The sequence below is a fragment of the Colius striatus genome, chromosome 1, assembly GCF_028858725.1.
Source record: "Colius striatus isolate bColStr4 chromosome 1, bColStr4.1.hap1, whole genome shotgun sequence".
NCBI classification, from domain to species: domain Eukaryota; kingdom Metazoa; phylum Chordata; class Aves; order Coliiformes; family Coliidae; genus Colius; species Colius striatus.
Genome location: NC_084759.1, coordinates 171,454,732 through 171,471,368, shown reverse-complemented (window position 1 = coordinate 171,471,368; position 16,637 = coordinate 171,454,732). Strand labels below are relative to the sequence as shown.

At 40.7% G+C, this 16,637-nt stretch overlaps 1 protein-coding gene across 1 annotated transcript in view; it reads left to right on the top strand.

The window, feature by feature from the left end:
• Window positions 1–16,345, top strand: part of MSRB3 (methionine sulfoxide reductase B3) — an 85,747-nt gene extending 69,402 nt beyond the window's left edge. Inside the window, 2 exon segments of the mRNA XM_062016702.1 lie at window positions 8,633–8,730; window positions 13,697–16,345. Coding sequence (XP_061872686.1) covers window positions 8,633–8,730; window positions 13,697–13,861 — 263 coding nt within the window. The 3' untranslated portion in view covers window positions 13,862–16,345.
• Window positions 16,346–16,637: the final 292 nt, after the last annotated feature.

Sequence of the window (16,637 nt, the reverse complement as noted above, 5' to 3'; positions counted from 1 at the left end):
TCTCTCCAGTTTTTTCCTGCACATTGACCCATTTTCTTCTGCCGATTGTCTCTCTTATTTCTCCTCTTGCTTGTTGCATCAGGCTTCTTTCCCAAGCCAACTACTCCTTTTATATATTTCTGTACCTAGAATACCATAAAAGAAAACAAGACCCTGGAATGAGTTGGATGTTAATAAACCAATATTATTTTTCTGTAAAAACATGTAATGAGAATGGTTGAGTTCCACTGTCACCATTAGTACTGTGCCTAATTACAGATGCTCTTAGCTGAGATTGAAAATTACTTCCATGACTTGAGCAGTTTGTGTGTGGTACATTGATTTTACTTGAATTATTTATTAAAGTAAAAATATAACAGAAGGTTAGTCCAGAAGAAAACAAAGATATCAAAGATGCAATCATTTAAGGAGTCACACAGGCACTGGAGCACGTAAGAGACGTGTGCTGAGCTGATGTGTCCAGCAGCCATGTTAACACATGCTCAGTCTTCGGGGGATTCCAAGCTGGGCTTCCCCTAGCAGAACATTAAAGGAGAACAACTCCTCATGAGATCTAGTTTGCTGTTTACACCCTTTACCTGTATCACCGGCTACATGCTGCGGCTGAGATGTTTTCCTTTGAAATCTTTCTTTAAAGAAAATATGAGGTTTAGCAGAAAGGACATGCTTTGCTTTAGAAACTGTAACAGAAAGCAAAACAGAAGGTGAACGTTATAATCTGAAATATTCACTTTTTCATTTCAATAGTTTCAGTTTTCAGAAGTTTTCAAAGTACAGCTGAAATTTGCCACAGAAAACTGAAAGGAGTATGTGGGAGTGTGTGTGCACATGTATATTGTTTTTGTCAAGCTTTTCTGTGAAGAAAGGTCTTTATTTTCTGGTCAGCATTATTACCTACCTCCTTTTGTTTGCATAAGAGGTTGTTAAAAAGATTTATACCTTCCCCCCCCACCCCCCAACCAACACTAACTCCAAACAATGTAACCCCACAAATCATTATTTTTTTCTTCTTTTAAGTTTTTCTGTAGTGCCTATAGCTGTTGCATCCTTTGTGTATGACAGCATGGTGTTCAACAGTGTGTTGCAGAGACAAAGTCTTAGGCAGAAGGCAATGTAAAGTTACCCTTGCCAGAGTACCAGGTGCAGGGTGGCAAAACTACCTCAGGAGTCTTTGCCTGAAGGTGTAGCAAGTAACTTCTGCACTTCTCAGGTGAAGGTAGGCTTCATGGCAAGGTTTTTTGCAGAGCTTGACAAGCCTGTAGCTTATGACAAGATGTTTCTGTGCTGGGATGAAAGTCCTGCCTTGCAAATGCATGTATTTTAAGGTGTAGCTTAGTGGATAGGCTGTAATATTAGGCAGAGAGGAGGGTTTTGCTCTCTACCACTTCATAGTGGCATCAGAAGGAGCCATACCCCACCCTCCTGCAGAGTCTTGTCCTGTGGCCAAATGGTCCTGGCAGCAGCCATGCTGGTTTGTGGCTCTGTCTTCACCCTGCTCTTCAGTACTCTTGTCAACCTTCGGCAGACATTGCCATCTGCTAACTGCCCCACTCTTGGCCCAAATCCTAACAAAAGATGTCCTTGATGGCCAAGAAAATTATGTCCCTTCTTAATCATTTGTGACCAAATTCCCTCACCAAGACATCTCATTCAATATCTAAAGTAAACAGATGACAGGGAGTCTTTGTCTTTTGTTTGTTTGTTTTAATCAGTGTAATAACTCTTTCCCATGTTTCATAACTTTACAACTGCAATGAGAGCCTGTTTGTCCAGCTGTAATAAGAAGGACTCAGTGCTGGAGGCACTGTAGAAGGAAGCTTAGTAGACGAAATATAACTGCGAAAGGAAGACAGTAGAGGCTGGTTTGGGATTTTTTTTTCCCAATTAAAACCAATTCTGTCAGAATTCCACCTCTGTAGTTTCAGTTTTGGTATATAACTGAGTAGACATGCGTACAATACTAGAGGGAAATATTTCAACAAACAAATTGTGGATGTTCATTTCTTGGAACACCCCATGACAAATTTTTCAAATGTGTACTTCATCTGTGACTGTTGTTCATTTCAGTGCCAGATGCCGATTATTACAAGACTGCATTTGCTGGTTTTTTTAACTTTTTCTGTGAACACGTTGCATTGGGATGCCAATTTTGTCAATTCACTTCTGTCGTAAGGCCTGCCAGCTCTACTGCTGTCCTGATTTACTCATCCTCTATGAAGGCTTCATTTATTTAAGTCAGCTGCACAGATAACTCATAGATACACCGATTGCAAGATATTTTGCCATACATACATTTGTTTTACCCATAATGCTTTTGGGAGGAAAACAAAAACATTTATTCGAAGTTGAATGCTTTGGACTGAGGTTACTAGGTCAACAGTAAATTTTAAAAGCTATTTGAGACATTTCTTGATGGCATTTTAAAATTATAGCTTAAGGTTACACTGCTTCACACGATTCTATTTCATTCCTTTGATGCTGAAGATCTACAGCTGACTTATGTGTAAGATATATTTTTAAAAACATTAGCCATGATTTAAAGTAACAAGAGACACTGTTCAGATGAGGGGAGAAACCCGTCCTTTGGGAGGAAGTGAGTTAGGTTCAGTAGTTTTGTTGAACCTGAACCAAGAAAGAAACCATTAGTAACTCAATCTTTGTAAGAAGACTTGAGGAAGATCCCAGCTCCTGCCTCTATTGATTTTAGCCTCAGCCCAAATGTTGGAGATGTCAAGAGTGTTGTAGAGGAAGGCTCTGAAACAGCCGGCTTGTATTTAGCAGTATTTTAGAGCACAGTGAAAGGACTGAGGAAGCAACTAGGGCAATAGCAGTATTGTGATACAGTTAGTGACTGCAAAATAGAGGAGACCTTATTCTTTCATTGCTCAAGGAGACATTGAGGCACTCTTCTGAAAGATTCAGCTGTCAAATGAAATTGTAGATGTGAAGTCCCTTAACAATCATTTTAAACAAATATAACCTCCTCCCACTAACAAAGAAATAAATCTGGATTGCATATGCTATTTCATGGTAAGTTGTTTTGATGCTCGGAGTGCTGCAGTGGAAGAAAACAAATACTACCTTTATTTATGGCTTTCACTTTTTTATTTCCCAAGTGAGAGACATAAAGAAAAAAACAGATGACGATTGTCTCATAAAAGCTGCTATTAGAAGTTCAGTTGTTTTCTGAAATTCCCTTCCCACACTGTTCTGTCAGAGTGCCTGCTGTGGTAGCCCAACTTTGCTTTGTTAGGGACAAGTACTGTGTTAAGAGAGATAAGGTCTTTCTTTAATTTTCCTTCTAAAATTAAGCTTAATCTTGTCTTTGTCTCCCCACCCCCTGCCTAGCTACCACGCCAACGCTCTCTGTGTTCTACTGAAGAACAGTGCCATGTCATCCTTATATCTGAATGGTGCTGGAAAGGACTATTTTCTTTCCAGTGGAATACGTATCTAATGTAAAGTTGTCTGCTGGCAAAGAAGAACATTTCTGTTTCTGATTCTGTTTCTAGCTACATTTGGGCAAATCAGATCAACCTCCACTGCAAGTAGCGTTACCTGATGGTGACATATTTGTAAGTCAGAATATTTATTGCACATTCATCATCACGGAGATATTATGAAAAATAACCCAGGATGTTAGCCAAGAAAAGCCCTGTATCTGCACAGGCATTCTACATAATAGCAACATGTCACTTTGTAGTTCTACATTAAACTTCTGTGTGAGAAGTTACAGCTGTGAATGCCTATGTCTTTGAGATTCCGTTTCAATAAACCTGTGAGGAAGAAAAAAGTGAAGGCCCTTCAACTTTACAGCAGTTTCAAAGCAGAAGCTTTATTACCATTTTTTTAATCCTATACGCTTTATGTTTTTACACAGACATAGCTTCTCAGTGAAGATAAATGATGAGACTACCTTAAAAAGCCTTTGGCTTTTCATTAATCCGCATTAGGTTAAAAGAGAATCAGAATTCTAAAAATATAGCACATCAGAGAAACAAGGTATTTTTCAGGTCAAGGTCCTCTTTTCCATCTGGTGCTATTTGGTAGTTCTAACATCTTCCGTCTCCCCCTACTTCTCCATCTGTGAATAACTCACTGAAGTAAATGCTTGGAATAATTACAGCAAAGAATGATAAAATGCAGGTTGAACTTAATCTCTTTGGGATCTAAAATGAAAAACATAACTGCAGACATCACAGTTATTGAAAAACCGTGGACATCTCCAGTCGGCAGGTGTATCAAATGGGAATAATGTCAGAGCATTAGATGCTTTGGGATTCCAATTGTGCTGTTCAAAGAAATGTCAAAAGGAATGGTAGTTCAGAAGAGGGGGGAAAAATAGCCTAGCAGGGCTGATTTTCAAAAGCAGCCTGCCATTTTACTTCTGCAAATAATTATAGACTCATATTTTAATGGTTAGATGTCTTAAGTGCTTGCATCCATTTGTTAGGAAGTTGAAGATCTAACTTCAACAAAATGTGTGCAAACTCACAGAACTGGAAGGAGTTTTGAGATGCTTCTAAAATTGATCATTCCATCAACAGCTGGGCTGCTTTCTAAAAGTTTATGGGAACAAAATGTCTCTCTGTTTTTTGGGGTTTTTTTGCATGAGGTCAGCTTTGCCCAAGAAAGAGTCGTGGAGTAGCCCACAAGGTAAAACTTCATGGGTTAATGTGAAAGAAGCAATGTACCTCTGCTGGACTTTCATATGTCTACCAGGAATGCAGAAAGGGGGCTGAACTATGGGCACACCTTTTGCTGTTCCTGCCTTTCTCGGGCTTTACAACTGCTTTGGCAACTCAGTTTAAGGAGATAAACTGTTCTGTTTCTCAGCTGGCTGGGACTGCTGTGTACTAATTGCCTGTGTTGTGATAGCTGTTGTTGTGCCAGCTGCCTGTATAGGGGCCCGCCTTAGGCAGCTCATTAGTAATACGAACTCAATCAGGTACCTAGAACAGGAGGTCTGACAGTGAGAAAGGATTGAATCTTTCGAATGATTCAAAACTGTTCCCAGGGCTGCAAAAGCAGAATTCAGCATAGGTTACTAAAGCGACATTTCTCTTCCTCCCTGATCTTCATCATTGCTGCCCTGGGCAGTACCAGGCCACTTTTGCTCTAAAGAAAGCATTCTTTGACAAAGAGCAAAAGATTCAGTTTTGATGAGGAGTTATGGAGTGAATTTTAGAAATGCTGTGCGACTTGTACAAAATCTTTGGGGGATGTCCCAGAATGAGAAGGAACGGGACATGACTCAGAATGTGTGACAGTCAGCAGCGTAAGATCTTTTCTATTACTCATGCAAGATGGAGCGGAAAAGATCTGTCAGTAATGTTCAGTTTACACATGATTTTCACTTAAGCACTTGACTGAGGAAAGTTTCATTGCTTTATTTAGTGTATTTTAGATCCAAGAAAGGATACTTGCTATATATCTGAAAAACTATTAATCTCCATGTCTGGCTTATTAGTGTACCAGAAGCTGGCCCTCAGGACATAGCAGCCTGACTCCCATGTAAAGGGTCATCAGAGTGAGCACAAAACCAACAGACTCTTATTTAAAAGTGCTTTTATATTGGTAACGTGATGCAAAGTGATTGTGAAAATAAGAATTATTCCATTTTAAATGGCTATAATGTGATAAAAATTACTGTTAGTGTGTCATACTCTCCCTCAAACTAAACTTTATGTTCAAGGAAGAATGTATTCACAAATCTTACCTTCTGTTCACACACACACACACACACACAAATGTGCAAATATCATTTTAAGTTGTTCACTCAGCGGGGAGACTTTCCCTATCCCCATCTTTTGTCTTCTGCAATTACCCATTGCCCCTTTTCTCCAGAAGCTATGTCTTCCTAGCTGTTAGGTTTTACCATCCTTCAAAAGACAGCAGCCCCACTCCTGCTGCCCATTAGATTGTGGTGAGTTAGGCCTGACAAAAAGCCGTCACTTGGGGCAGGTTGAGTCTTGGCACCAGGGTTTGCAAAGACCCTCGTCCAGTGCTCAGTCTGCAGTACTAAGGGTTACTGTCTTTCTCAGCTCCAGAAGAGATCGAAAGCGGTCTTCTTCCCCCTAGTTCCTGAGGAAGTACACTCTTTCCAGACAGACAAATCACCTTCAAAGGCAGGCTGAAGCTTTAATGCACAACTAATAACAGTATAAAATGTTGAGTGAGTCAGCCATTTTGAAACCTTACAGCCACTTGTAGCTTGAGCTGTCAGCCTAAACTGAAGTCCTTCCAGTTGGTTACAAAGGCTACTTTAGAAGGAGCTTGCCTTTTTATATAGGTTTCAGATGACTTATTTTTTTAAAAAGTGCATGGAGTGCATCCAAAGAAAATAGATTTTTTTTTTCCTGTGATGAATGGGAAGACGAAAAGCAAAAGTCTGGAGAAAGGCGGATGGATAGTCTTTCTTTAATGTCAAAGCTGACATAAACATGTCTCCTCCAAACCCTACTCACAAGATAATTTTCTCAGCAAGACACAGATTGCTTCAATCTCTGTGTAGCAGCCTTTGAAGCTTCCCCCTTATTGCTATTATGGAGGAGGCAGGCTCGTCTTTGAAAATTTCTGCAACACTGAAGTGTTCCTCCTCCAAAGGCTTCACACAATCAGATATTGGTTGCTCCAAACAGCTCCCTCTTTAGAACTTCTCGGACATCACAGAAGGACAAACTGATATATCTACTTTGCAAAATTATTAAATTAAAAAAAAATCTGAAAGGCTTCATTAAAAGTATTCTGACCAACTCAATGTAAGGCCTCGATTTTCTTTAAACAGAGGCCCAACTAAGAAGATGATGAATGGCGTTGGAAAGGAGCCACCAGTTAGGAGACATAAATTTTTCTGTCAATAGGATAACCTTTTGCAAAACTTGTCGTGTCTTTATACTTTTTCTGTTTGTGAAGATATTTGTTTTGCAGAGATATTTTGCATGAGGTGAAGAATTTATAAATTGGGTTTTTTACAGTAGTCATTGCTACACTGTTTTGAGTTCCTGCCTTGTGGGATATTTTCCCTGTTCAGGGATCTTGCTCTTTAATCTGTCTGCTGTCTGTAATTCCTCAATTTTCAATACTTTGTGGGAACAAAATTGACTTACTTTTGCAGTGATTTCTGGGGTAGAAACAACTTGTCATGATAGTAGGCACCTTGAGAGCATAAGACTTGGGACTTGCAATGCCTTCAGGTTGCTGGCTGTTATACTTGCATTTTAAGAAGTATTCTTCTGTATGTAAGGGTTTAAGATACAACTGAAGACATACAGATTCATTTCCAGTTTACACACTTCCTTTACCCCTATTTGGGAAACCTGATAACTTCCACACCTCCTTTTATCATATAGGAAATTTTACTCGCTTTACTTGCGGGAAGCTGTACACATCCTTTATTCATCTGCATGAAGTGATTCATAGCTGCTGCTATGTTTCTTAATAGCTTATTGCAAGTCTTTTTATGAAATCTTCAGTAGCAAATGCTACTTCTTCTTAGAAGAAGAAACAAGGAAGTTATGTATACGTGGGCATATGTGTAATAGAGAGCGAGAGCTGGCAGCGCACGTTACACTTGGCAAGAGACTGAATGAGAAGGACAGATAGCTGGTGGGATTTCAGATGAATACTAGTAGATGTTGACATGATCTTAAAGCCTGTCAGGTTCTTAGGAACCCAGCTTCAGGAAATGGAGCATATAATGACAGGTTTTTGAGGAGTGGCTGAAAAGTTACATCCGTGTAATGGGTATCTACTGGAACACAGAATAGACCTGTGTTTTTTACCTGTCTTGTGGAGAGGGGGTGACTTGTAACGGAAAAGTTAGAGTGGAAGAGTCACTATTTAGGTGACAATTGGCCATTACTGGTAGATCAGGTGTACACCTCATCATCCTCTGATGTCAGATCATGCTGCTCAGTGCTCACCTAGCAGCTGTGTTAAACATACACCTTAATGAATGCAATTGTTTCGTGCCAGATACAGACCACATGCTGACCATCTACCGGTATCTGGTGTAGGCATATCTATGACTCCACTAGTCAATGGCAGATCTGAGGCACTCATTACTGGTTTGGAAGTAGAGACAATAGCAGTTATCTCACTGCCTCCAATGTGTAATAGGTCAGTGAGCACATCCTTCCGGGTGTGACCGTGCCTTGGAGAAGGCAAAGGTTAAGGCAGGCTTTGGGGCTCTAAGTTGCAACTCTTTTTAAAGGCACCTTTACACTGCAAAAGCAAAACCACTTGTTTCCGTTAAATCACACTGTTTGTCTACAGGGTAGAATTTGTGGGTTTTTCAAACTGGTGGTGAGGCTGAATCTGACTTACCTAAGCAACCACCTTTGTGTCTGAGCTAAACTGCTACCTCTGCTTGCGGTGGAGTGCCGGAATCTCTGTTGAGATGGAAGATAGGCAGCTAGTAGCAGCTGAGTCCTTGCCTGTAAGCAGCTTCATATTTAGGGAAAAATTTTCCAAAGTACCTAAGCGATTAGGATGCAGAATCTCCATGTCAGTTATTTCTAGGCTCTGGAGTGAGATAAAGATTTTTTAAAGTGTGGTCTGTCTTGCTTTGTACAATGTCACCTGCTACAGGACATCCTCTTTTTTTACTTACCTTGTTCCTCTTTTGCAGGTTGGCCTTCCTTCTATGATGTAATCAGTCCTGATGCAATTACTTTCACTGATGATTTTTCCTATGGGATGCATCGGGTCGAAATATCCTGCAGTCAGGTTAGTTTATAGCACACACAGACCATTCTGGTGGCAAAGGGGCTGCAAAAATCATTACAACAGGCTGTACTTTCCTTAAGATTTGCAAACCTTTCAGTTCCATTAAATAGTAATCATTTTGAGAGAGCACAATAGGTTGTAGGTATAACAGGAACAAACTGAAGGCACAGAGGGCTCATTGGAATGCACATTGTTGTCTCCTATGAGATTTAACAGAGCAGATGTAAATGATTGGATTTGGTGCTGAGTCTACAAAAATTGTCTTTCTGAAGAAGGTCCCTTCAAAGGAGCTCCTCAGGAGAGGGCAGTGGAAAGCAGTGGGGCGACTGTCTGTGTGCTGATTCCGTCACTGTGCATTACTGTGTAGCCGTGTTAACTCATTCCCAATGCTCACTCCCAGTGCAGTCCTAAGGGCTGCCTCAGACCGTGCCATCTGCCATAATAATGAAGTCAGTAGTCATTCAAAACACACCCAAATTTTCCGTTATCTGTCTCGGTCTACTTTCTTTCATCCTTTGTACTCTCTTTTCTTGAAGGCAATGGTATAATCATTACCTAGCAAAGGGAGAAGTTGCTGCAGTGGCATTCGGCAGATGTACCCGGAAACTTGCAGCCCTCTGGCTCCACATGCTCAAACTCCTCCTAAGGAAGCAGCAGCCTCATTTGGACAGTGATAATTTGCCATTCCTTTCCAGCCAGTATGGTGGAGGGCTAAATGATTGCATCCCTGACAATACACATCCTTACTAGTCCATCAGTCCTCATATATAAAAGCTCAGTTTAAGTTAAGAAGCTTCTCAAAAAGAGGCAAGATTGTCTTTATGGAGATTCCATTCAGTCTGAATAGAGGGTCTGGCCCAACATGCTGATGGCCGAATCAGCATGTCTGCTAGTATGTTGGGTGTACTGCATATCTCTGTGATTTTTGTGTTGATGGTAATGCTTTGGAAGATCCATTTAACACTTTTTGGGAAAATCCATTTCTCTAAATTCCGTAGCAAGGAAGCAATGGGAGTGCAGACTGGGAATCTCGTGCCTTACCAGTGATCAGTGGCGTAATCAAAAATGCAGCACGGTCTCTTCAGCTCTGCTTAGTAGGCCTGAATAGCGCTGAAAGCACTGAAAGTATTGCCAACCTGCTGAGCCCATATCTACTGACACCCTTCAAGAGATGGCCAAAGCTCCTTGGTTTCACCTGAGAGAAGCCCAAGGCAGCCTGTGGTCAGGCCAAGGAATCTGGGAATGTCATTTACCTGTTGCCAAACAAAATAGCGTTAGCAGACCTGAGGGCAGCAGTATTAGCAGCAGTCACATGCAGACACCATAAAATTAAAGCAAAACCAAACCTCGAACTTAAAGCACCGAGAAAAAAAATATGACCGAGGTTGCTATATAATCCAATGGCAACTTCCTACCAGCTACTCCAACTTCCCGGGGCAATAACCCCACAGATGATCAAGTCACGCAGGAAAATAGCTTGAGGAGTGGTGAGCATCTTTGCAGCCACGACTCAGCACAGTTTTAATACCGCCACATTGTGTATCCATAACAAAACCATTTCCTCCGCTCCTCAGAACCTTAGGAATGTGAATCGCACATGCAGCTGCAGAAAAAATGCAGTTTTACTGCAGCCTGGAAAGCAGTGGGATTGATATGGCAGGCCTTAGTAGAACTGGGGGGAAGTACCCTCTCCCCACACCCAAAACCCTATTAATCTTTTGCAGATGAAAAAGTAGTTGATTTTTCTTTAAAAGTCCTTCCACCTGTCTGTCTGAAAGAGTAAAGAAACTCTCAATTAATGTTCTCCATTATAGAAAGCAAACACTGGGGGAGAATTGCTGTCAGACTAATCAAAGACATCCATGGGATTATACAAGAAATTACTTTTACAGTTTGTTGGAAGCACATCGCTCTAGATGAATTTTAAAGGTTTAGTGACAGGTAGAAGTTAATTATAAATGCATTTGAGGAATACTGTGAGACTGGTTGGATCTCTCTTTTTTTCCTTTTTCCTACTTGAGAGTCCCTTCCCCTGAGGTTTCCCCAGCTATTTTTTGTACCTATACAAATCAATAAAATTCTGTAGTCATGGAATCACTTTTTTCACATCAGTAGCTCTGAGTCGGTGCAGCAGCTGACTGCAAGCTGCTGCCCATGCCTCCCAGCAGCATATTAGAACCAGGAGGCTTGGGAGATCCAAGCATACTGACAGCAGTGCCCCCCCACCCTTTCCTGCTCCCAAAATGCATACTTCAAATGCTTTACTGTAACCATTTCACCATCCCAGTGCATTCTGCCCAATATATTTATGTGCAAGGCTGCGACAGATGATCGTTTCTTTCTGGGAGGATTTGCAGACATGTATATATGTCCTAGAAAAATGGTCAGCACCTATTATATGTGGGGAAGACAGTAAAATCAATTCATCCTTTGTACTCTCAGCTGAGGGCCAGGTTTCTTACGCTGTGATACAAAGGATTGAATTGCTTTTCTTTTCAAGGCAGATGAGTTATAGAGTCCTCTACAGAGAGAATCGCCACATAAATTTTTCGTGAGGGGTAATCTCAAAAGGTAACAAATTTTGCAGTAATCCAATCCTGGTGTGATTCTGCCATCAGAAGAAGGTGTAATGAGACTACCTTGGACTCTCACACAGCTTCTCAGGTTTTGTGAGGAAAACCATTTTGATAGATTGTCTTTGTAGTCTGTATGTGAGTATATTACTCTTGCAGACCATTTCTGTCTACGGTTTCTCTTGTTCTGTTTCTATCCAGTGGAGAGGGAATGATTTATCTTTGGTTAAATGTTAATCTGGAAAAGATCTGTTTAACACTTCTAGCCAGGAGGTTTTGAAGCATTCTTAGTTGAGATGAGATGATTTAATTAGGATGCTGAGCATTTAGAAAAATGCTCTCTCTGGGACACTTAAGGTTTTTTAGATTTTTTTCTTTTTCTCCCAAGGTATGGAAAAGCTTTATAATCAAGTGAAATGCCTCATTGTGAGAGACCCCACTCTGAGAAACAGCTCAGATTTTCTGCCCAGACGGCCTAAAAAAGGCCATCAGTCTAAAGAAAAATGAAATAAAATAAGCAGTGGAGAATGGACGATAGGGTGGCAAGACAGCAGTCGTTCAGGAACAAGACTTGAAGCTTTGTCTTCCCTAATTCCCATGCAACGTTCCTTTGCCTTTTCCTTATTTGCCATGTTTTGTCTTCCTTCCTTTACAAAGCTAAGCAGCTGCTGCTTAACCGAAGTCATCCGTGTCTTTTCCCATTGCCTCTGGGAGCTCACCCTGCTGACAGCATGGGCTAGAAGCTCCCTCATTTGTTATCAAGGTCCTTGCTAGACTGCGTGGCTGTTTCAGACACACTTCTCCAGGAGCAGAGAGGCAGCCCTGAGATGGGGCTGCACAGAGGGACCAGCGGAGGGGAACACAGAGGCTTTGCAGGCCTACGTGTCCCGCACCCACGGTCAGCCAGGATTATTGCTTCAGCTGTCATTCAACAAGAAGAGTTTCTGTCCCTCCTGGCTGGCATGAGAGCCTTTCAGTCTATGGAGAGAGTTTAGCCTGAAGCCAAGACCTGCTTCTACAGACACTCTTCCTACTGCTTTAGTGAATTAAAGACCATAACAGCAGGAGAATGTTAGCAACACATCATCTGCAGGGTAGAGATTTGCCATCACTAGCTCACAGTTTGGAATAATCAGTACTGCCTCTATGTATTTGTGAATCTATGAATTAATTAAATGTTAAGAATAATGTGCAGTCTTTAATTTTTGCTGTCTGACTGTGAGCCCACGGGCAGCTCTGTGATCTCAGTTACATCATTCTGGCTCTTACTGAGATCAGCTATTGACTTGAAAGGCCAAGGCTCTTTGGTAACGCAGCATGACTTTCCTGCTCAAGATAAATATTTCTCCAGTGTGAGGTTTTATTTTTTTATTTCTCATGGCAGGCTATAAAAATGAGCTTGTAGAATTGAAGTGACTAATTACAAGAAGTTCTTATTATCCAGATAAGTTGTCAGCCATAATGTCCGGTGATAGTAATCCTAATTTTTGAATAAGGATCAACTGGATCAGCTTCTTCAAAAAACTGTACTCTTCTGTGAAGCAAAGGACTGTTACTTTTCTTATAGACTAGAGCAGTAGTGTTTACCCTGAATACTGCTGCAAGTATCTGAGGCTGCTTCATGCAGAACAAAAGTGTCAACAGACTGTAATACGTAATTACTCCCAGTTAAAGATTCTTTGTTCAGAGATACTTTACGTATCTTCACTACAGGTCTTTTTTCAGTCACCTGTCCCTGTCTATTGGAAACCACAAAAAGTAGTATGAGATGAGTAGTGAGTGAGCTCCATCTGCTCCAGGGCCAAGGAACAGAGGTGCACCCAGAAGGACCCTGAAGCTCAAGAGAGTGCCAGGCTGTGGAAAGAAAAAAAAGTCAGAGGACATACTCCAAAGAATGTCCTCACTACCCTGGGTCCTTGATGGAGTCTCCAGGAGGTTTGGTGCTTTCTTATTGAGGGATGTAGCAGGTGGCTGCAGGCTGAGGAGTGCTGAGAGCTCAGGCTGCCCCTTTCTTACACAGCCATCTTACGGCAGTAAGTGAAATGTGGGCAGTGCTGCCCTCACCGTTGTGTTTTTAGCTGAGCTCCTGCCATGAGATCATTGCAGAGACAGGCAGCTTCTCAGAAGTAGTGGCCCAATGAAAACATACTCAGTGACATGATGGGAAGCACCCAGGAAATCTGGGTCTGGAGTCCTAGGCGCCCATAGTATCTCAGAAGATCATCTTCTTGCATCACTCTCGCAAATAAGTGTAGGTTGTAAATCCCACTGGAAAGGGTGATGTAGGCACCAACGTGCTTCCTTGGAAGTGGCTGCCAGTCATTGCTTAACACCACGGTGATGGCATCGAGCCGCACAGAGACACCGTGATAATCTACTGTGTTTTGTTTCAGTGTGGTGCTCACCTGGGGCATATTTTTGACGATGGACCTCGCCCAACTGGCAAACGGTACTGTACAAACTCTGCTTCGTTATCTTTCAAGCCAGCAGACAAGAACAATGCCGGGGAAAGCAGCGGTAACACCAGTCCTGCCCAAACAGGCAAAACTGAGCTGTAGGACGACACAAAGCCTGCAGAAAACGGCGCTGATCCCACACAGCTTACAAGGAATGTTTTCTAAGTTGCCTGCTCTCTTACATCCTAAGAGTCTTTAAATGTATGAAGACATTTTGCACCATACTTCTTCCTCACCTTTTGGAACTGAGGCCTTGCCTGCCAGTGCATTTACTATATAATTGGATTGAAAAATGTGTTGACTGACTTCACAGGTTTTCTTTTCCTTTCTTTTCTTTGAGATTGCTTTGGGGAAATCCTTAAACAGAGAGGCTTTGATGGTCATCAGCTATTAGTTTCTTCTCAGTGCTGTGTTACTCTAGGTTTGAACAGTGTTCCTTTTGTGTGGGAGACGGGGACTTGTATTTATCTCTAGTCTATAGGAAACTTCTGGGAATAAGGAAATGCTGAATTCCTAGCACATCTCTGCTTTGTTCTGACTTGCGAGGCATGCAGCCTTTGGTCGTATGTATTCAGCCATCTCCCAGCAAAGGCCGCACCCTGCAAAAACTTGTAGTTATGGCTGTTCCTTCCCAACTGAGAGAGATGGGTGAGATGGAAAGCCTGTCCTTTGGCTAACTTAATCGCCAAAATTTCAAGGGTGTGGTGGAAAGGATGTAAACATTGTCTCAGCGTCTATTTTTCCACTTTGGTTTTTAAATCCAAATTTTAACTAGTAAGGCTCATTTTTGTGGGCTGCTAGTGAGGCTTTGTCTTTTTGTGAGGCCCATTCAGCAACCGTAACTCAAGTCTGAATTAAAGTTGAAATTTGCAGGGGTTAATTATACGGACAAGTGCAGACATAAACCTGAGAAGTGAAGCAAATGAGGGATGACACTAGGCTCTTTATCTGGTCAATTGCTACAAGGATTCGGACATGCAAGAGTTTCTGCTAAAAGGAAGTTTAGGAAAGAGCGAGACAAAAAGAGAGAGACTCTCCTGAGGTTTTAAAGATGAACTGGTCTGGCTGCATACTGCCTAGAAGGCCACAGCCTTTAATTTGTGTGATTGCATTGTAGGACATTAGTGAGGGGATTGGTTTAAGAAATGAATTTGCAAAACGTCTGTCAGAACACCAGAAATTTTCATGTAGCAAAGTTTGATTTCCCTTAAGATGTTTTTTCACAGCCACTTTTAGATTTTGTTGAGTAACAGTTTGTCCAGAACTGTGCATAACACTGTTCATTAAGCTATAGTGTACAATATTTGCTCACACCACTTTGCCTTTAATCATTGAGAGACTCAATGAATATAGTATTTACTTTTATTAGCAAACTTTGTGACTAACATGTTCGGAATGAATATAATTTCTAGTAGGAGCAAAGCTACCACTGTTTTTTGTGGAAACAGGACTTAAGTTTTTTTTATGTCAGTGATAATAAACATGTTATCTAAAGTATAAGCATCCTCAGTTAAAATATGGCTATTTAAAAAGAAATGGTCAGAATTGTCTCTTTTTTTAGCAACATAGGAAAGACATGACAAAAGAATGAAATACGTCAACATCAAATAGATGCAAGTCAGGATGATAAATATTTAAGGCTAAAATACTTGGGCTTTACTGTAGTGAGCACCTACTCATGTGAGTATTCCCCCAGATGTCATGCAAGGAATTGCTTATCGACTGTGGGACTGACCTTTGGTGTTTAAAGGTGGTCGAGTTTCTCCTGGTCCCATTGGATTTTCACAGTTTCTTCTAGAAAGACTGCTTTTATCCCTTGCTTTTATTTAAAGAAAAAAAGGCTTTCTCTACCACATTTTCTGACATCAATGTAAAAAAGGCAGCATCTATAAAAATGTGGTGCATAAATGTGGTTTAATTCCAGGTTGCTATTGGATTTAAGTGTTATCAAATTTCACTATATTCCTGCCTTATGTTAAAGAAATATATTGCTTAAACTTCAGTCTGCAGTAATGTATGCTGTCCTACAGGAGATTTATTCTTGCAGGATATGGAGTGCAATGAAATGAGTCAATATGGTGAGGTGTATGTGATCTCTGGGAGTTAGAACCAGAGTTATTTAGCATAGGAAATGCATTGTTCTCTCTGTGTGCAAACTACACCAGAGTGCAGTACGAGGTAAGGCAGATTTCCTTTTATTGCTCGTAGAAGATGCTCGTAAGGGCTAGTATTGAACCCTCCAAAGCTGGTTGAGTCTGGTTATGCTCATGACAGAGGAAACTTGGAAGCTGAGCACAATGTATAGAATAATAGGAGAATATTTCTGTATGTTCAGATTTTACACTGTCTAGATGCTTATAAAAACTGAATGCAAACTCTGTAGAAATAGCAGACTGTATTTTATAATATCTCTATTGTTACTCAGATGTTTAAATAGCATACCTTAAGATACCGTGTAAGTCACACATGTTATTTATATATACTATATATATAAAATTGCACATGGTTTTTATATATATATATATATATATATATATACACGTACACACACACACACATATTATCCAAGTATCATTTTAGCCTTCAGTACCTTTTTAATAACAAAAACCTTTCCTTAAGAGGGTTCAGTACTTTTAAGAAATTGAATATATGTTTTCCAAATTAAATTAGTTTTCATATATTTGTGGTACACAAATATAAAATAAATTTCTATATAAATAATGCTGTTCTCCTTCCTTATTTACTTGTGTTTTTTGGTCAGGCTTTTGTGATGCTAATTGCAGCACATCTCAGCGAGCTCCTTTTATTTTGCTTTCCTTTAACTTTCTGTGAATATTAATATCCAGCATTTCATCTCCAGCAGGTTTCTGGCAGAGGC